The sequence below is a fragment of the Rosa rugosa genome, chromosome 3 (assembly GCF_958449725.1).
Source record: "Rosa rugosa chromosome 3, drRosRugo1.1, whole genome shotgun sequence".
In the NCBI taxonomy this organism is placed as follows: Eukaryota; Viridiplantae; Streptophyta; class Magnoliopsida; order Rosales; family Rosaceae; genus Rosa; species Rosa rugosa.
Genome location: NC_084822.1, coordinates 2,333,137 through 2,355,082, shown reverse-complemented (window position 1 = coordinate 2,355,082; position 21,946 = coordinate 2,333,137). Strand labels below are relative to the sequence as shown.

At 42.9% G+C, this 21,946-nt stretch overlaps 2 protein-coding genes across 2 annotated transcripts; both read left to right on the top strand.

The window, feature by feature from the left end:
• The first annotated feature begins 11,122 nt into the window (after window positions 1–11,122).
• On the top strand, window positions 11,123–13,297 carry LOC133736031 (uncharacterized). The gene has a single exon (XM_062163469.1). It carries the CDS (start codon window positions 11,123–11,125, stop codon window positions 13,295–13,297), a length of 2,175 nt encoding a protein of 724 aa, XP_062019453.1.
• Window positions 13,298–14,811: 1,514 nt separating this feature from the next.
• On the top strand, window positions 14,812–19,581 carry LOC133736030 (uncharacterized). The gene is made up of 12 exons (XM_062163468.1): window positions 14,812–15,189; window positions 15,947–16,159; window positions 16,282–16,374; window positions 16,474–16,587; window positions 17,123–17,575; window positions 17,679–17,939; window positions 18,155–18,408; window positions 18,493–18,657; window positions 18,747–18,848; window positions 18,933–18,999; window positions 19,086–19,184; window positions 19,283–19,581. The coding sequence occupies exons 1-12, from the start codon at window positions 14,812–14,814 to the stop codon at window positions 19,370–19,372; spliced, it is 2,289 nt and encodes a 762-aa protein (XP_062019452.1). The 3' UTR covers window positions 19,373–19,581.
• Window positions 19,582–21,946: the final 2,365 nt, after the last annotated feature.

The following is a 21,946-nucleotide window of genomic DNA, read 5'->3' as shown; positions in this document are numbered from 1 at the left end:
ACCAAGCCAAAGAAGTGTTGAATAAGACGTTAGGAGATCCTAACGCTATCCTTGGTTCCCTGGGCCAACCATCTGGTTCAGGTAAATATGTGCCGCCAAATCAGCGGGAAAAGGGTAGCAGCAGTACAGCTACGCCTGCCGCTACACCTGCCGAAACCGCTGCTACCACGCAAGTGAGAGATAAGGAGCGAGCTCTGGTTATTGGCGGCAGCAAGGAAAAAACCACACCGTCAGGTGGACAGACCGCCAGACAGAAGCAGCAGGCATCGAAAAATGCTGACACTTCGTCCGACCCCGCTGTGTTCATTCAGTACGACAGCGATGGGGCAGAGAATGTATACCAAGAGCTGCCAGGAAGCTATTATGGGATTGACCAGGCTGGTAACCCGATCAAGATAACAGCTTTGGCAAAAGAGATGCCTATGCCAGCAGTGACTCTTCGACAACCAGCTACAACCCGCGTTGTGCAGATAGGAGAAGGGACAGCGACTGTAAACCAAGCAATACCTGTGAAGCCTGTTCGCCATGCAGCGGCCATACCACCTCCTCCTCCTCCGGGTCTAGAATATGTGAGACGAGATGAGGTAGAAGAGATGATTCGACAGGCTAACCCTAGGGCCCAGATGGAGGGGGTCTATGAGGGACCTTTCCCACCGCACATAATGCTCGCGCCTTTCCCCAGGGGTTATAAAAACATCATATTTGCCACCTTTTCAGGGGAGGATACCGAGAATGCGGCAACTCATCTGGCCAGGTTCATGGTACAATGCGGCCAGTACCAGAATGATGACATCCTCAAGTGCAGGATCTTTGGTACTTCTCTATCAGGGGCTGCCTTCAGGTGGTTCTCCAAACTGCGACCAGGAACTGTGGCAGATTGGCCTGCAATGGAAAAGCTCTTCCGAGAGACTTTTGGGGCCACAGAGCCTGAGGTAGACTTGGCTTCTCTCACCCAGATGGCCCAACAACCCACGGAGTCCGCTGTGGCCTACCTTCAGCGCTTCCAGATTCAGAAGGCCAAACTGAATGTGATCCTGCCGGAGAAAGAGTTGATCAAGTTGGCGATCAAAGGATTAGAGCCGCGCCAGCGAAAGAAGCAGCATGGAAGCATGATTCAGTCAATGGGAGAGCTCATCACAGAGGTGGGAAGCTTCGAACATCTCCTCAGAGAAACTGATGCCAGGAAGAATGCGTCCAGAGGGACGTATGTACCAGGGAAAAATCGCACCATAGCGGCCCTGAGCTACCAGCCGGCTACGTATGATCCTTACTATAACTATCATAGTGAGGATTTGGTTCAGGAGGACGATGAGGAAGATGAGAGCGACATCGCTGCTTATGAACTGACAGGGAGAAAGAACCCAGCCTTGAAGCAACTGAAAATCTCCAAGGAACCTGTCAAGCTCAAATCGATGGCCTTCACTAAACCTGAGTTCGCGGCATATACATATGATGCCAACAAGGCACACGAGATTCTAGATGAGATGATCGCCGCGAAGATGGTGAAGACCGACTTTGGACCTTTCCCTCGACCAGATCAGCTGAAAGGAAAGAAATATTGTAAATTCCATAACTTGTGGAACCATAATACAGCTGACTGTGTGAAGCTCAAGGACTAGATTCAGGTATGGCTCAATAACGGTAGTCTTCAAGTGGAGGCTCCAGTAACTGCAGCAGCGCTTGTTGACCTAAACCCTTTTCCTGATACTGGGATCAACATGGTTGATGTGAACTGGACCAAGCAGAACCAGAGGAAACCAACCCTGGATTTGAACACAAAGGGGCGAGAAGGAGAGCTTAACGAGGCCCCTGCCCAGAAGAAGGCTAAACCATTTGGTCAGGCCTCGCCCGTCGTGTTATGCTCGCGGTGCAAGGAAGAGTGTGGCATCCAAGTGTCGCACGAAGAGGTCGAGCAGACATTTCGTTTTGGCTCTCTCCCGCCCATCAAGTGGGCCTCGCCATCGCGAAACTATCAACCTTCCAGCCCGAGAGAAAAGGAAGAATTGGGGTCACCTACAAAGGACTCCAATCTATTTAAGAAGCTGAGGGCGGCTACGGTTGATCAGCAGACAGAGGCGAAAGCTACCAACAAGCACAAAGACATTCTGACAAAACCTACATCCCACCTGCTTCAACCGCTACTATCAAGGAAGGGAAGTGGTACACCAGGGAGAAGGGGAAGGCAGTGGAGATAAGCCCTTCCAGAAAGCGAAAACTGCAGCGCAGGTTTGGGGAAGCTAAGCGCGCGCTCGAGGCTTTAGACCAGGGCCTGATCAAACCTTCACAATTGGTCAAATCGCCTGAGCAATATCAGAAGGAAATGGAAGCACTTGCTGCCAAGCCATTAGTGGCCCCTCGCAGTTTGCGAAAGCAAGCGAGCTCAGCGATAGGGGCTTCTGAGCCCAGTGTTTTTTGCAGAATTACCAAGGAAAGAACACTTCCACCAGCCAGGAAGGAGAGCTCGCCGTCCAGGCGACCGCACGTCAAGCGCCGTGTTTTTCGCAATGAACCGGAAGCCAAATCCTCCGTTTTCGAGAGACTGGGGGGCAAGGATAGGACTACCGACACTTTACAGTGGAGATCTAAAAAAGTCCAGAGTGTAGTAGTTGCTCCCTTAGAGACCGATTCTGCTAGGGAACCAAAATCAGTTTCTCCTGAAACCGCTCCCGTGGTTCAGGAGCATGAGCAGTGTGAGATAAAAGGCCTCACTGAGGAATCCTTAGTAGACAGGTTGGCTAAACAGTTCAACACGATTATCCCTGTCAACGAACCCAAGCTCAACCTGGAGGACGACATAGGTGAATTAGACACGTCCTGCAATATGGTTTATGTGCTCCCAGCGCGGTATGCAATACCGGTCGCGGCTCAGGAATGCGTAGAAGCTGAGGAAAGTAATACACAGCCCCTGCAGATCACGTCAGCGGTCCCAACACCGGTAGAAGAGATTGTCTGTCTGGAAACAGAGGACGCCAACAGTAAAGAATTCTTCATGAGCTTCACTAGGCCAACGCCTGCTATAGTCCAGCACATGAGACCTTTATACATCACGGCGGACGTTGGCGGTACCAAGGTTAGCAAGACCATGGTTGATACTGGAGCTGCGGTTAATGTCATTACTACTAGAACCTTGCACTTGCTTGGAATCAAGAAGGAGAAGATCCAGTCAACGTCCCTCACTCTCAAAAACTTCGCAGGGACTGTGACAAAGACCTTGGGATTACTTTTCTTGCGTATCAAGGTAGGTCCAGCAGAGGGAGTTTATGCTTTCTTTGTGACAGATTGCTATGCGGCCTACAGCGCTATCCTGGGAAGGGACTGGATTCACCGGAGCTACTTTGTTCCGTCAACCCTCCATCAGGAACTTATTATGTGGAACAGGGAGACAGATAAAGCTGAGGTAATCAAAGCGGATCCTCGTCCATTCCCAGTTTCCGCAAACTATGTAGATGCCAGGTACTATTTGGAGCCTATCGCTCCATTGCAAGTCAGTGGCCTCGATAACAAAGGCCGCCCCACAGGGGTGACGGCCTCTGAACTGGCACAGTGGGGGCTTACGCTCGCAAAAGAAGGCTTGGAAAGGCTTGGCCACGCTGTGCCTAAACCCTTAAACGATTAATGGATTACGACCTTCCAGCGGAAGGGATAGAGGCCCTCCACTCGCTGTACGAAAGATTATCATCATATCTAGTGGAAAAAGAGGCCTATGAGCGAATCGCGACTTTGGAAATCGTTGAAGAGGAACTCTCTGATCAGGAACAAGAGGATGAGGTGGAGATTCAGCTCGCTCCGGCAGCGTTGGACGACACGCCTCCCAAAGTCAGAGACCCTACCGAGAAAGTCAATCTCGGGACAGCAGATGAGCCCATGGAAGTGGCTATCAGCGCTTACCTAGAGCCTAGCGAGAAACAGAGGCTTATCGACTTATTGCTAGAATTCAAAGACTGCTTTGCGGAAAAGTACGAGGATATGCCCGGCCTGTCACCAGACTTGGTTTGCCACCAGCTACCAACACTCCCTGACAAGAGGCCTGTGAAGCAAGAACCGCGAAGAATGAATTTAGAAACTCAAATCCTCGTCAAAGAGGAGGTTGAAAAAATGCATAAGTCAGGCATTATCAGGGTGGCCAAATACAATCAGTGGCTATCTAACATAGTGCCTGTCCGCAAGAAGAATGGCAAGATGAGGGTCTGCGTAGACTATAGAGACCTTAATACTGCCACGCCTAAGGATATCTACCCCATGCCGGTCGCGGATATGTTGGTCGACGCCGTTGCGCGACATGAATTATTGTCCTTCATGGACGGCACTGCAGGATATCACCAGATTCCGGTCGCAGAAGAAGACAGACACAAAACCGCGTTCCGCTGCCCTGGGTTCGCGGGCGTTTTTGAATATGTGGTTATGCCTTTTGGACTAAAGAACGCTGGTGCGACTTATCAAAGAGCCATGAACCTAATCTTGCATGATATCCTTGGAAAGATTTTGGAGGTTTACATTGATGACGTGGTTGTCAAATCTCAGAAAAGAGGGGATCACATCAGAGATCTCAGGAAAGTGTTCGAGCGCATGCGACAGCACAAGCTTAAAATGAATCCCGCTAAGTGCGTTTTTGGGGTTCAGGCAGGAGACTTTCTTGGGTTCATTGTCCATCAGAGGGGAATTGAGGTCCCTGAAGACAAAGCGAGCGCAGTCATTAACGCGTCTCCGCCACGCACGAAGAAAGAGTTGCAGCGTTTGCTCGGTAAAATCAACTTTTTGAGACGCTTTATCTCTAACTCTGCAGGTAAGATCCAGCCTTTCTCTCCTCTGTTGAAGCTACAGGGCCAGAGCGAGTTCGTCTGGGAGCATAAACACCAAGAGGCTTTTGATAAAATCAAGGCCTACCTGGCGAGCCCACCAGTGCTCGTTCCTCCTAGGGCTGGATTCCCATTAAAACTATATATTTCAGCGACTGAGGCCTCCATTGGCAGCCTTCTCGCCCAAGACGATGAGGATGGTGTCGAACACGCTATATTCTATCTTAGTAGGACACTCACAGACTGCGAGACAAGGTACACTCCGATGGAAAAGTTGTGTCTCACGTTGTACTTCTCCGCATGCAAGCTGCGCCACTACATGTTATCCTTTACCACTTGCATCATCGCTCAGACTGACTTGGTCAAGTACATGTTGTCGCGGCCTATTCTGAGAGGCCGCATTGGCAAATGGGTATTGGCTTTATCTGAATTCTCGCTACAGTACGTGCCACAAAAGGCAGTAAAGGGACAGACTATCGCAGATTTCCTGGCACACCACCCTACCTTGGACATCCCCGTAGTGAAGGAGTTAGAGATAGCAGCTGTAACCATAACTCGGCCAGATTTAGCGCGCATCCCAGAATACGCTATTCGGTATCAAGCCACAGTCTCCTTGCAGCCCTGGATACTGTACTTTGATGGTTCAAGAACGGAAACGTTAGCAGGGGCAGGGATTGTTCTGGAGAATCCAGCGGGCGATCGTTTTTCTTATTCTTTCCAGTTGGAGTTCAAATGTACAAACAATCAAGCAGAGTATGAGGCCCTGATCATTGGCCTGGAGGTTCTGCTAGAGTTGGGAGTCAGGGACGTTCAGGTACACGGCGACTCTTTGCTTATAATCAATCAGCTCCAAGGAAAGTACAAGTGTGAAAGCCTTTTGCTTATACCCTATTTGCATCGCGCCATTGAGCTTCTGGATCAATTCGATGAGGCGGATTTGGAGCACATACCCCGTGAGCGCAACTTTGCGGCCAATGAGCTCGCTCAATTGGCTACAGGCATTACATTGAAGTATGGCGTTCGCGAGCGCATCCTGAAGGTCGAGCGCCGCACACTGCCTTCGTGGCTCGCGCGGCCTGACCCACCAGATGATCCAGTTGTCGCGGTTCTCGAGCCTATTGACGTCGATTGGCGCATTCCGCTGATTGACTACCTCAAGCAACCAGACTCTACAGCAGACAGGAAGACTCGTTTTCTTTCCTTAAATTATTTCCTCAGAGGTGACGAGCTGCGACGTCGTGGGGAAGATGGCGTAGACTTTCGCTGTGTCTATGGCCGCGAAGCCAAGAGGCTGATGCGCGAAGCGCACACGGGAGTATGTGGCGCCCATCAAGCAGGCCCCAAGATGCGTTGGCTTATCAGAAGACATGGGTATTATTGGCCCAGCATTTTGAAGGACTGTATCGCGTTCGCGAAAGGTTGCCAAGACTGCCAGGCGCATGGTCCAGTGCAGCACATTCCCAATATTCCCATGCAACCTATTATTAAACCTTGGCCTGCCCGAGGATGGGCTTTGGACTTGATTGGGATGATTCACCCTCATTCCTCGCTCCAGCATAAGTTCATCATTGTAGCCACTGATTTCTTCACGAAATGGGTTGAGGCTGAACCTTTGAAGGAAGCTTCCGGCGCTACCATTCGCCAGTTTATCTTTCAGAATATTATTTGCAGGTTCGGCATCCCAGAAGTGTTGGTCTCAGACAGGGGGGCAGCATTTATGGGCGGCGAGGTAGAGAAACTTGTCACTGACTTGGGCATCCAGTTCGTCCACAGCACACCATATTATGCCCAATCCAATGGTCAAGCAGAGGCCAGTAACAAGATTATTATCACCTTGCTCAAGAAGATGCTTGTTGAAAACCCTAGACAGTGGCACGATACGTTGTATGAGACCTTATGGGCTTATCGTACCTCCAAGAGAAATCCCACTGCTACGACCCCCTATGCACTAATGTTCGGTCATGATGCCATCTTACCGTTGGAGATCAACGTCCAGTCTCTGCGCGTCCAAGATCAGCACCACTTGATCGGGGAAGATTATGTTCAGGCGATGTGGCAAGAACACAAAGATCTCAGCGCACAACGCTTGGCAGCTTTGGACAACTTGGTTTTGGAAAAGCAGAGGATTGCTCGCGCCTATGATAAGAGGACACGTGGCCGTAGTTACAAAGAGGGTGACTTGGTTTGGAAGGCTGTTTTGCCTTTTGGCGAGAAGTTGACCGGTCGCGGTAAATGGACTCCGCGATGGGAAGGACCCTTCGTTGTTCATCGCATTCTGGAGCGCGGGGCCTTTCACCTCAAAGATTTGGATGGCGACCTCCACCGCAATCCCATTAACGGGCGTTTCCTGAAGAAATACTACCCTAGTGTTTGGGAGTTTGAAGATCCACCGGATCAACCTTCTTCTCAGACAGGGGGGCAACCTTAGTCTCCCCAGGTTCGCTTCATCCATATTCAGCCCTTTTCTGTGGCCTTAGTATCCTGTACTTGCTTCACCTACGCATACTAGGGGGCAACACTCTGTACATTCAGGCCTTATTTGAGGCTTTTCGGTCAACGATTTCAAATTTCAATTTTTCTTTTCTTTGACATTATGGTGTTAAGAATGCATGTAATGGCCTATACCTGAGGCCTTATTTCATACTTTGATTTGCAAAAAAGTGTTAAAAAACTTCCATTCATAAAGTGGCTTTGCGGCCAAAGAGCAGTACAAAGTGCAAATCAAAATAATTACATTTGCGGTTTACAAGGCCAGAAGTGGCTTAGAGTAAAAATCATAAAGTTACAGATCTACTGAGAGTTTCTGGATCTTGTGGCAGCGAAGGGGCTGTGGACATTCATACTCTCCCTCTCTTCACCCACATGCCTCATCTGCTCTGAGTTGCAGCCGCTACCGTCTGTACCGGACCAAAAAGGAAGGAAATAATCCATCGCAACCCTTTTGGTTGGATTACCCTCCGGGATGGAGATGGTCTTCACAGAGAAGCGCGACTCACAACCACATCTACCTCCAGGGGAAAAACATAAGTCACGCAGTCAGACCCTGGAAGTAGGCTACGGAGCAAGAACAGGCGACCCATATTGGTCTTCCGCCCTTCTTCCTCCTGCTCCACGCGGGCAATCTGAGAGAGAGGACCCCTCAAAATCGGGTTCTGCCGCGGCGGGAGCACCACATGTTCTTCAGTCTAAATGAAACCGGTGGATTTCACCGCGACTTCCAGAGACCAAAGACATGTGGTTGGACCTGAGGTTAGGCCATAAGACCTACCCAGGTATTGAGGTTAAGCCATAAGGCCTAGGAATTTGAGGCTAAGGTTAATATCGTGAGGAGAAGATTGTAGAAACTGGAGGAAGAGAAGTAGAGATTGTGATGCTATTTCTGGGAAACCCATATTCGTTTGTGTATATCATCTCCCCGGAGTGCAGGTATTTATAGTGCCAGTCTCAGTGGCCTTGACCGTACGATGGTTAGTTGTGATATTCTCATTGCCATCAATGAGCGTATCAATCGGAGTTAAATGCTAAGATCTCGGAAATGAAGATAATTGAAAGCGCGTGGGAGACGGGGCAGTCTCCATGGAGGTAACCGCTCCACACTACTAGAATTATGCTCATAGACATCACGCCATTTAAGTCGGTGAGAAAAACACGCGATGTAAAACAATATCATTAACATTGATTTCGCAAAAACCGATTTGTATGTATATAACTGACATCGTTTTTTACTGTTGACCGATGACAAAAATTTTGTTTGAATTTTCAGAAAACCGCTGAGCGGCTAAGTTAAAAAATTTTAAAGAAGTGCGGGGGAGGAAAAACTCATTCCCACACTTAGACATATTTGGACTAACATTGACTTCAGCTTGCCCTAACACTATTCGACCAAACCTCCCTTTTCTCCTTCGTTCTGCGCCTCCGACTAAAACCATCCTCCTCTTCGTTCTCCACCTCCGACCACAACCCTCCTTCTCGTCTCCGTTCTCCGGCTACAATCACAACCCGACCCTCCTCATCCTCCTCCTTTTCAGCCTCGGACCAGCTCCTCTGCTCGAAGACGGTGAAGAGAATCAGCCTCTTCGTTCTCCCCATCTGACAAAAACCATCCTCCTCTTCGTTCTCCGCCTCCGACCACAACCCTCCTCCTCGTCTTCATTCTCCGGCTACAATCACAACCCGACCCGCCTCGTCCTCCTCCTTTTCATCCTCAGACCAGCTCCGCTACTCGAAGACGGTGAAGAGAATCAGAGATGGAGCCCGGGGTTTGGGTGAAAATTTGAGCTTTTTGTCATAGGTAATTGAAGAATTTGTTCAATGCATGTCGTCGAAGGATTTGTGAGTCCTTAATTCAGTGATTTGATTTTGTTTCTTATTTTGCTTCCAAGGATTTGTGTTTCATCTACCGAAGCTTTGTGGGCTGCATTTGACCTTTCTGGGCACTCTCCATATCTGGTTTGCTGGGCATTCTCCATATCTGGTTTGCTTTCTCTCGATTCTTCTCATTGTTTGTGCTTGGTTTTGGGAAATTTTTGTACTTTTGTTGAGTTATAGGTTTTCGGTTTTGCAGAGGAGACTTGGAACTGTGTTATCTAGTCATGAAGGTTTCGGTACCTTGGAAGTTTTAAGCTTGGGCCAACAAGCGAAAACAGTAACTACTCCTTCTGCTTGTTACTTCATTGTAAACAATTAATGGTTTCTAATGTTGCAGCTGCTTGTGTTTGTTTGTGTATGTGTGTCATTGTGGCAGTATGTGCATGTTGGTGTCTTTTTACGCCATCTATATATATATATATATTTCATTCTGTTTCATTGAACAAAGTAAGTTAGTTCCAGAACTGATTCAGAATCCAAAACTGCCAAAAGAAGGGAAAGATTGATTTAAGCTGTTGATTTCCATTTTATGATGTGGTAGTATCATCTTGAAGTCCAAGCACATTCTAGCACATAATGTTATAGTACAGAATTTGGATCCCAAAAATCTGAGGAGATAAATGTCAAAGTTTTTGACTTTCAGGTGTTCTGCTATCGTTGGCCCAAATTCAAATACAACTCTACTGGTCTAGATGTTAAACTTGAATAGGAAATTAGGAATCTATATGTCTTTCATTACAGGAGGGAAACTAGGAATGTAGATTTCATTCATGCTTGCACATTATGTCTTTGCTTGTAAAGTTGAACATGAATGATGGTGTTCCATGCTCATATGGAATGGTATGCGTACCTGGATTATTGTTTTTTTGCAAGAGAGTGATGCACGCCTACTAATTTCAGTTTACATTTTGGTTTCTTGCAGATAATGTTATCTCCCTGAGAAAACAAGCTGAATTTAAGTGCAAACATTTTGATATAATCGTTGAAGAAAAGTTACTCTCACTCTGTGCTGGAAGATTAATTGATTCAAACAGTAAGCTTTATGTAATCACATCGTAATTTTCTTTTTCACTTTTATACTTTGCTTGTTTGTTATCAATGTAAATTGAAATTAAAATGATCATTCTTGTCATTCTGTGGAATAAATGATGATCTATGTAGGAAACCAACAGTAGAGTATAGCCGATTGTATCAATCTACTCCCTCGACTTGCAACCGGAGTGGATGTTGACATAGATTTCAGAAGGTAGTCTTTATTTAAATTTCACCCGTGGTTTATTAAGATGATATACCTTGTGGCATTTCATTCAAATTTACTTAATATTTGTAGGATAAGTGATTTTTACTAGAATGTGGATTTTTTGATTTTTACTGGGATAAGTGATTTTTGCTATTTGGTTTGTAATGTAGAAAGTTAGAAGAAAGGATGTAGTCATTGTATTTTATAAAGACAAAATCTGTCCTCAAACTAGTTAAATTTATGGTTGGGATTCAGTACTAGTTCTCTTCACCTTTTTAATAAGATTTTGGCTTGGTTTGTATGTTCATATTCAGTTCACTGGGTGATGCTTTAACATTGTATATAATCAGAATGCTTGAACCAAATGTAATATAGTTCTTATATTCTATAGTTATCTGGCAGTTGCTTTAATTCATACTATATCCATATTATTTAAAGGCTGGTACTTTTTCTAAACTACAATATGTTGGCAGGAGGGCATCTTGTTGAGGAAGTGCTTGAACAAGAGGGTGTCAAATCTGAGGAGGTGCAAAAGCGTTTGCTGCATTTTGGTTTTGACAAACTTCAAGATAAATCCAAGTTTTCAGGTAAGCAATCCAACTGTTCCAGACTTTGGTTTGTGCATGAAATTTAAGATTCTTGATTGTTTGTTTTTGGTTTGATGGCCTGACTTCATTGTTTTTTGTTTGTTTGTTTTTTTTTTTTCCGATTTTCAGCCATGGATAAATCTTGGATAAATGCAGATAGGGATACTTTAAAATATGAATTGGGTGTTGAAAATTTCTTGATTTTTGCTGAACAAAATGCTAGTAACCCTAAGAGAATTCGTTGCCCTTGCTCAAGATGTGTAAACTTCAAAAAAAAGTCGATTAAAGTCATTAGGGGACATCTTTTTGATTATGGCTTCAGTTTGGGGTACACAAACTGGATGTGGCATGGAGAACCTACATTGTCCTCCTGTGCTAGTGCACCTAGTGGTTTAGGCCAGCCTCCAAACCTTGTATTTGGTTCTGAAACTGTTGATATGTGTCAAGCAGCTTTCAATGAAGGTGATTATGATGAGGACTCATATGAGTTTAATAAGTTTGTTGATGACGCAGAAACTCCATTATTTGAAGATAGTGAACACACTAAGTTAGATGCATTGGTGCAACTTCACAATTTGAAAGCTAGGTACGGCATGAGTGATACTTGCTTTTCTGAGTTACTTGCTACTGTTGGGTCTTTGCTTCCAAAAGATAATGTATTGCCTCAAACTATATATGAGGCAAAGAAGACTCTCACTAATTTGGGGCTACAATATGAGAAAATACATGCATGTCCTAACGACTGCATATTGTATCGGAAACAGTTTTCTGATGCAAGTACTTGTCCTAAGTGTGGGGTCTCTCGTTGGAAGCTAAAGAAGGATAAAACAATCAAAGTGGGGCAACCCGCCAAGGTGTTGTGGTACTTTCCTATAATTCCCAGATTTAAGCGCTTATTTAGATCTGTCGGAACTGCTGAAATGCTTACTTGGCATGAGGATAAGCGAACTAAGGATGGATACATGCGCCATCCAGCTGATTCTCCTGCTTGGAAGTTGGTTGATTATAAGTGGCCAGAATTTGGTAGTGATTCAAGAAATCTTCGGTTAGCATTGTCAGCAGATGGTATTAACCCACATAGCTCTCTAAGTAGTAGGTATAGTTGTTGGCCCGTAATATTGGTGACTTATAATCTTCCTCCATGGTTATGCATGAAGAGAAAGTTTATGATGTTATCTCTATTAGTTTCTGGTCCCAAACAGCCAGGAAATGACATTGATATTTACCTGGAGCCATTAATTGATGATTTGCGAACTTTGTGGGATGGAGTTAATGATGTGTATGATGCTCATAGGAAAGAATACTTCACTCTAAGGGCTGTTTTGTTGTGGACCATCAACGACTTTCCCGCATATGGAAACTTATCGGGGTGCATCACTAAAGGTTACAAAGCATGTCCAATTTGTGGTGACACAACTTCAGCCATCCATTTGCCCCATAGTAGGAAAATGTCTTATGCCTGCCACCGTAAGTTCCTGCCTCGTCATCATCCTTATCGGAGGGCCAAAAAAGCATTTAATAATGAGCAAGAATTTGAAGTTGCACCTACACCATTATCCGGAGAGGAAGTGTTAAAGAGGGTAGAACATGCTAGTTATGAGTATGGGAAGGGAAAAAAGAAGAAGAATTCAATGGCTGCCGGTACTTCTTGTTGGAAGAAAAAAACCATTTTTTTCAACTTAGAGTATTGGAAATCTCTTCATATTCGCCATTCTCTCGATGTAATGCATATTGAGAAGAATGTTTGCGAAAGTGTGATTGGTACCCTACTAAACATGCCTTCTAAGACAAAGGATAGTGTGGCTGCCCGTTTAGATATGGTTGACATGGGTGTTCGTCTTGATTTGGGTCCAAATATTGGGGAGAAAAAAACATTTTTGCCTGCTGCCCCTTATACTTTGTCGAGAGCAGAGAAGATAAAAATGTGTACTTCTTTCTTGTTTATGAAAGTTCCTTATGGTCATTCATCAAACATTAAAAATTTGGTGTCCATGGATGATTTGAAATTGTATGGATTGAAGTCACATGATTGTCATACATTAATGCAACAGTTGCTTCCTGTGGCCATTCGTTCGGTGCTTCCCAAGCATGTTCGAATTTCTATAATGAGGCTGTGCTTCTTTTTTAATGCTCTGTGCACCAAAGTGGTTGATGTGTCAAAGTTGGATAAGTTGCAATCTGATTTGGTTCTGACCTTGTGTGGGTTAGAGAAGATATTCCCTCCCTCCTTTTTTGACATAATGGTACATCTTACTGTGCACCTAGTTAGAGAAGTGCGATTATGTGGCCCTGTTTTCTATAGGTGAATGTACCCATTTGAACGGTTCATGAAAGTTTTGAAGGGGTATGTTCGTAACCGTTTTCATCCCGAAGGGTGTATAGCAGAGAGTTATGTTGGAGAAGAAGCTGTAGAGTTTTGCTCGGAGTTTGTTCAACGTTGTAATCCAATTGGGATTCCTAAGGATCCAAGTACGCTCTCGGGCCCACTTTCTAGTGCGAAACTGAAGTCCATAGATGAGAAAGTCAGAGACCAGGCACATCTTCATGTGCTGTCCAATAATGCTGAGGTGGATCCGTATAAGATGTAAGTACATTAAGCTTATATTTATATGTGCAATTTAAATTCAGCTGCTCTGAATGTTTTTCGCATCTGCTCATTATTTTTTTGTGGACAGCGCACATAAAAGGATTGTAGAGCAGTTGTACGCTGGGAAACATAAGAGTAAACAGTGGCTAATTAGTGAGCACAATCGTACATTTGCAGATTGGTTTCAAGCGAAGGTGATTACACATTGTGTTCAGTTGCTTAATTTTGTAAGAATCAAGTGTATAGATTGCTGAAGTTGACATAATATGGCTGTTTTGTAACCAGGTTTCAGCTCAAATGAAGGAAAGTCCAACTGAGGTTTCCCAAACAATTAGATGGCTAGCTGGAAAACCAAGTTTTACAGTTTTTAGTTATGAAGGGTATCGGTATAATGGAGTGAAATACTTCACAAAGCAGCGAGACAATGCTAGAGCTGTCCAAAATAGTGGTGTGACCTTAGTGGCTAAGACGATGCAGGTTTCCAGTGCCAAGGATAAAAATCCAGTTGAGAGTGATATGACATTTTATGGGATCATTGAAGAGATTTGGGAGGTCGATTATCATGAATTCAAAGCCCCTTTGTTTTTGTGTCGATGGGCAGAGAATGAAAAGGGAATAAAACAAGATGAGTTTGGTTTTACATTGGTCAACCTTAATCGACAGGGCCATAAGAAAGACAAATTTGCTTCTGCTGGTCAAGTGAAGCAAGTTTTTTATGTGGAAGATCCGATCGATGCAGACTGGTCGGTTGTACTAACGACCCCAAATAGAGACTATCGTGATTGTTTCTATGAAGATGATCTAGGGGACACCTCCATGGAACATCAACCTTTCTGTGCAGAAATACCGTTGCCTTGTGATGAAGAGGAGAATGAGGATGATGCCACTTATAGGAGACCAAATGTGGAGGGGTTCTGGGTTGACCAGTTCACCACTCCAAGAGAATAATAGTGCCGTGTTTCTATATTGATTGTTTTAGGAGTTAAAACCTTATTTTCTATTCTTGTTTCATGACTTTGAATTGAATATGTGATTTTGTTAACTGCATTTGATTGTGGTAGTCTTCGTCTCTCTGAACTTGCTTTGCAGCTCCAATACCATATTGATCCTTGTTTACTGATTTAGTACTTTACTGTGTTTACTGATTTAGTACTTAACTGTGGAAATTGATTTATTACATTATTGTTTGTCTATAACATTTATTTCTGCTTTATCAACAGATTGTAGGAAGCCATGGGTTCCAAGAAGAAGGGAAAGTTTGAAAGAAAGAAAAAATTAGTGGAAGAAGCGGATGTGAAGACTTGTCCCGAGTCTGATGAGTCTGTTGAGAAGCAAGTAGAATCTATATCAGCAGACACCGTCACAACCAGCGAATCAACTAAAATTAGAGGGAAGCGAAGTGTGGTGGAAATGTACAATGTTTTGATCAAGAAAGCATTGGGTAAAAAGTTGAAAGTGACATACACTGACACTGGCAATCCAAATGGACGAGCACGGCACAATCTGCAATCATACATAGGAATGCTGGCGCGTAAAATGGTGCCGATCAACATTGAAAGCTGGCCTGCAGTGGACAAAGACTTGAAAGATAAAATTTGGATTGATGTCCAGGTATTTATCCATGCTATTGTCAATTGATTATGACTGTTGTTTCATGGCAAATGTTTGGTTTCGAAGAAGCTGTGGTCTCCTTCTTTCTCTCTCTCTCTCTCTCTCTCTATATATATATATATATCATAACTTTTACTTGAAACATGATGATACTTGTGGGTGCATCAGATATGTGCTAAGAAAGTAATTTTAAGAATGTAGAGGGAATTATGTTTCCATATCTATGTTAGGTTTTAGGAAACAGAGTTTCGGTTCTAACTCAGTTTGAAGGATCGAGTCCTCTGATCAACTTGCAATATTAGTTTTGGCACTAGTAGCCTGTTGGCATGTTTTTTGTTCTCGACCACTGGGCCTAAATTTGAATAAATTAGCTGGTGTTTCTTTGTCAAATTCTAGTTTCCTATATAAAAGTTACATACACAGTTTTGAAGTGGAAAAGCAAAGAAAGCAAGGAGAGGAAAGTTGTAGTCTGTTTTAGGTTGTGGAAGTTGAAAAATATGAACAGGAGAAGAATAAGGGGGCTTCACATTTCAATTTTTCAGTGATATTACATTTCATTGTTTCTGGAAACTTCTGCAATTAAACTAAACAAATATGAAAGTTTATTTTTGGAGTACGCAAGCTACTGTTGATTGTACCTCTTGTGAAACAATATCCATTGGGCAAACATCAATGACTTGGACTGATAGCTTGTTATTTGAAAATTTGTGACTTTGAATCGATTGTTCTTACACGTCTATTAATCCTATTTGTACAGGATACATTCAAAGTGGCCCCTGAAAGCAAGAAATTGGTGTTGACATCTGCCGGCACTAAATGGAGACAATTCAAGACCTACTTAACAAATAAGCATGTGCTGCCATACTTGGGGAAGAAGAAGAAACTGAGGAAGCCACCGAAGCAATATGCATTCGTTGGGTTACAACCATGGAAGGAATTTGTAACTCAGAGGAAGACAGAGGAATGGCTGGTATGATGAGTTTACATATAAGTAAAGTATGGTTTACTTTACGAGTACTTTTTTGATTTTACGCTAACTCGGATACATGTATATTGTATCACAAATGATTTATAGTCTTACTTTTCATGCAGAAACTTAACAATGACCAAAGGGAACGAGTCAAGAAGAGAAAATATCATCATAGATTATCAAGAAAGGGATATATTGGACTGGAGGAAGAATTGGTAATAATCTGTTATTGTAGTCTTTTTTTTTTAAGCTTAATGATAACTGTACGGCTTATTTGTCTGATGTTTTCACTATAATTTTTAACCTATGCACAGAGAGATACTTGGCCTGAAGGAGAGGTAATTGATCGCGCTATTATGTGGAAGAAAGCCCGTTTACTAAAAAATGGGGAGATAAGTGAAGAGGTCACACCGGTAGCAAGAAAGATAGTAAGTATCACAGATATTGTTCTATGAATCTATTCCACTGATGGTTTAAAGACTTGTGATATAGTTGAAGGACTGAATGGTTTTTAATTTTAGTTTTGTTTTTCTGGACAACCATCTTCCTCTTTGCTCAAATGGAAATTGTAATGTCTGAAAATTAACATTTTCGTTAATACTGCTGATGTGAAGCATGTCTATATTTGATGGGTATTAATCATCTTTGATGGATTTGGCTGTTCAGTATTTTGGGACTTGATATGTGCACCAGTAGACTTGTATATAGGAATTGACAAGCATCAATAGTCATTTAATGATTAAAAGAAACATATGTTTGAGAACTGAAGTTGCATCAGGTATGTGTATTACACTGATCAATTGAAGCAGTTTCCGAATCAAATGCATATTCTGATAGTGACATATAATCACATCTTTGGCTGGTACTAAATAATTTTTATTACTTATGCTAGTGCTTTCGATGGATTTCATGTAAAAATATAGTCTATTACCTCATGTAATGCATCTTTACATATTTTATCAGGATGAATTGTTGGAGAAGAAGAGTAAGGGTGAGCTAGAAATATCAGGGAGCGATGATGTTCTCACTCAAGCACTAGAAACTCCTGAACACTCGGGTAGGGTGAGGGGTGTTGGAGGCTTCGTCAATCCGTCCACCTACTTTAAGCTTCCAAAGCAGAAAAGGGTCAGAATTACCAAGGCAGAATTAATGGCACGTGATAGAGAGCGTAATCGGGAGTTGGAGGAGACAAAGAAAATGCTTATTGAAAAACAAGCAAAGGCAGAAGATCTCTTAAACAAAAGGATTGCTCAACTAGAAGCACTAATAACAGACAAGGCGAACTATGCACCCCATTCCCCTATATCAGATAAGGGCAGTTTTCATGATAGAGTGAAAAAAAATTCCCCTATATTAGATGACAAGGTGCAAGAAAATGTGGATGATTGTGAAATTGTTCCTCCACCTACTGATAAGGTAACTATATTATTCCAACTCCAATTCCAATACTCCTCAAACTAGTTAATGTGTGAAATACCATTGCTATTTGGTAATATGTGCATCTGATTTTTCTGGTTAGGGTGGCGTATGTGAGTTGGCAGTGAATAACATCACCAACATAGTTGCTTTTGGTACCGTATTCGATGATGTGGATATTAATAAGATGATACATGGAGCTGCATTGAAGGAGGGATGCGTTAGAGTGTCAGTGGATGGTGAGATTCAAGGTGATGCACCACTTCCATTCCCTATAGCGGGTGAGATGGAATTGGTTCGAGAAGCCATTGGAAGTCACGTGGCTTGGCCTGAGGAGCTTGTAATTCGGAGACAGCCATCAAAGGTATGTGTAACTATATGTTGCATAATGTTGGATCTGTTTCATATTGCCATTGTAGGAGTAGATATTATACAAGGTTTAATTATATGATGATCTGATCCAACTTATTTGCTAACAGAAAAAGAGGATCTGTTTCATGATTTTGTCAAACTAGGAGTAGATATTATACAAGGTTTATTTAAATGATGATCTCATATATTCAACTTATTTGCTAACAGAAAAAGATAAGGAAGAATGATTTTGTCAAATCATTGTTCAATAAAGCTGAGGTCAACCCGTTTGTGCCCAAGCGCTGCAAGCTATTGTACAAACATGCCACAACAATCATGACACATACTAGTGAGGCAATATCCACAGTATTGGACGATAAAGTCTTTGGCGTACACAAAGAACTCTTCATCTTGACAGAGAATGTGATTGATCTGTTAGAAATGCAGAAGATTGGCCAAGGAGTGATAGCAGCATACATGGCGTAAGCACTTTCTTACTCGGATTAAATGTTTGATTTTTCTTGTGTCAAGTTTCAGCAAATTAATTAAGAATTTTTTGGACACAGCCACCTACATGAAGTTGTTACTGAAAGAGACGAGTTTGATAATTTTGCCTTTATTGATCCTGCTGCTACATATAACTGTGAGAGATCAGATTTTGGTTCCTATTTAGTGAATCGGTTGAAAGAGGGCAAGACTGATCGCATATTCTTTATGCCCTACAATCCAGGGTAAGTATTCTTCATGTCTTTTGGTTCTCAGCTGCTGCTTGCTTAATTAGTTAATTGGTTATATTATGTGGGCTGCATTAATAATGTAGGGAACATTGGATATTGACAATCATATGGGAGGATGATATCTACATCTTGGACCCTTTGGGGAAATCAGTCCATTACCAAGCATGGGAGAACTCGGTGATAAAGTAAGCACATCAGAATGATTTTATTTGTAATTCTCTATAACCAAGTAATGTTTTGCTACTTAATTACATAGTTTTATGGTGCAGTGCGGTTAAAAGTTTCAATGCTGAAACGGGTAGGGCTAACAAGGTGCCGAAATTGAAACTACTTCCGGTTAGTATGATATATGTGGTTGATTAAGTTACCATATTCGATTTAGTATGGTAAAGTCTTTCTAATTCAATAATATGAATATATAGGGCGTACCTAAACAACCGGGTGGAATTGAATGTGGCTATTATGTAATGAGATATATGAAGGAGATTATAAATGATGACACATTTTCGTTTCCGACTAAGGTATATGCATTATAGTTGATATATATAAACTTTTGTTTAATTATAAATGGCACGTTTACCTGATGATTATGACTTGCGTTATGAAAATACATTCCTAGTGGGCAGCAAAGACTCGGAAAGGATACACCCAACAACAACTTGACGAGGTGCGCATTGAGGTGGCTGACTATTTGCAGACTTTGTTATAGATGTTGACTAGCAAAGTGATTTTGAGCAAGGCTAGCTAGATTTTTTGTGAACTATTTTGGAGTAGTTGTACTGTTGCAGCAAATGTGAACTAAACTACATGTACACTTATTGCAATGGTATGTTTTAGGCTAGCCTTGAAGTAGGTTGGGGTATTTTTGCCTATTTTTTGAACTATTAATATCTTTGATGTTGGATTATACAAATTAATGCAATGCCCCATATTCAAATTATTTAGCATTTCATGTTGTCAAATGTGGATTATAGATGCATTGTAGTAGCAATTACAAAGTTAGTGGACATCATGCTCATGTAAAGGACATTATGTATATACGTGTATTTCAAATCAGTATTAAACTACAAAAACGATGTCATTAAACAGATGATACATCAGATTGGAAACAAAAATCGATGTCTCTTTATTCAGTGCACATCGAGTTATAAAGTAAGAAACGATGTAAGTTGCTCAATGGATATGGACTTATTAAGTAAAAAACGATGTAACACACCTCAATGGACATCGACTTTTTAAGTAAGAAATGATGTTAAACAGCGCAATGGACATCCACTTTTTAAGTAAGAAACGATGTAAAACAATGAAATGGACATCGATTTATTAAATTAAAAACGATGTTTACTATAAGTATTAACATTGGTGACAATCTCAAAAACTGATGTTTAATATAAGCTTGCACATCACTTCATAAAAGGAAACGATGTTTAACATAATAATGTACATCGGTCCTATAATGCAAAAGAATGTAGATTCTATTGGAAATAGTTTGGTATATGGCAAGTACCCGTAAACCTTATAAACAGTAGGCAAATTTCAAAAATACCGATGTGTAAGAATATATTACACATCGTTTCTAGAATGAGTAACGATGTTAAAATGAATACTAGTGCTATTGGATCTATATTTCGTTAAGCATTAAATGCAAAAATATGAAGTTTTAACAATATCTACAAACACCAATTTGAGATCATAATAGCAGTTTAACATCGAGTCTAGAATCTAATTCGATGTTTATAGTTATATGGGACATCGGTTTTTAACCGATGTCTATTTTTTGGCGATCTTTTACATCACCCACTAACACATGTGTAGAAATTTTTTTTTACATCGGTTTTTGGCCGATGTATATGAGAAAAATTCTAGTAGTGCCATTTCGAGATTATCTTTTCAATCTTTTCAAAACAGTTTTAAAAGCATAAAAACAAATTAAAGCGCTGAACAGTTTGAGAAGCTAAGTTGATATGTATTTGGGCCAAGGAATGTGGGCTAAATATTAAGTTAAGAATAATATCATTGTTCATACAAAACATGGGCTTAATTCTAGAGGCCCAAAAGTCTGCGGCCTGCATGGGTCAGGCGAAGGAAAAGTTCATCTAAACGAAAACTAGCATCCGCAGCAGCTTGTGCGGCTTGTTGGGCTGCCACGCGAGCTTGAGCCAGTTCCTGGGATAGCGTCTCAAAGGCAGCGAGGGATTGTTCCAACTGAGGCTCCGCATGAGTAAGCCTGGTGGTAACGTCAGTTAACCGGGCTTGAAGAGCCTGAATCTGGGACCTCAAGTGGTTCCTTTCGAGCATCAGGTCCCTGATGAGGTTAGCTTGGTCACCCAAGAAATCGCGCGCGGTCTCTGTTTGTTGAGTGAGGTTCTGATAGTGCGCCTCGGTCTGCCTAGCCTGCGCGCTCGCGACTGCTCGCTCATTGAGCCCTTGAGGGAGATTTTGCAGCAGTTGATCGACCTCTTGGAACTGATCTTCAGTGATGGCTCCCTCGCGGAGAAGCACCCTCAAATATTCTAAGACTCTCACGGGCGCACCAGGAATCAGGATATCAGGGCCCAGGAAGCGACGAAGGCCTTCTTTAGCTTCATCTACGACCCCAGGAGGGGTCACTTCAAGTACACGAGCTAACCTTTCCAGAGTGGAGGGAGTTGGTTGCTCAGCGACAGGTGCTACCTCTGGCATTGGTTCAGGAAGATTTCCCAATCCTCCGGCTTCAGTAACTTGGGGGACAGGGGGAGGAGGTTCCTGACCAACCATATTAAGAGCGGGCTCAGCAGCTTCTGCCTCTACAGCTTCAGCTTCAGCGTCCTCAGTGTTGAAGGCATTCGGATTCTGGAAGAAGGTATTGGCAGAATAGAATATTTAAGCCAGGAAATAATAATAATGAATTAGTTGGTTAAAGGAAATACCTCCTCGGCTGGGGGCTCATGCTCAACGACCGCTGGCATTGCCTCTGGGTTAGCTTCGCTAGGGATAGGAATTGAGTCAGGCGTTATCTGTTCCAGGACAGGTATATCACTTGGTTCCTCGTGAGGTGCATCCGGTAGCGGTACTCTATCTTCAGCCTCAGGCGAGCTATCATCTATGATCTGCACTGGGATCGAGGCCAACTGTACATTACTGGCAGCGCCCGCAGGAAGTAGAGAGTTGTTCACAATAGTTGGCGCTGGGACTTGGGAAGCAGATGTGCCTTCACCAGCAGCTGAAGATCCTTCTTCAGTGTGTCTCGAGGACCTATGGCGAACCTGCGAATGAGGATTGTTACGTGGTCGCATAGAATAGA

Coding starts and splice junctions, on each gene's coding strand:
- LOC133736031 (XM_062163469.1), top strand. CDS start 11,123: ATGGATAAATCTTGGATAAATGCAGATAGGGATACTTTAAAATATGAA.
- LOC133736030 (XM_062163468.1), top strand. CDS start 14,812: ATGGGTTCCAAGAAGAAGGGAAAGTTTGAAAGAAAGAAAAAATTAGTG. Junction 15,190..15,946: donor AAATTTGGATTGATGTCCAG/GTATTTATCCAT, acceptor CTATTTGTACAG/GATACATTCAAAGTGGCCCC. Junction 16,160..16,281: donor GGAAGACAGAGGAATGGCTG/GTATGATGAGTT, acceptor CTTTTCATGCAG/AAACTTAACAATGACCAAAG.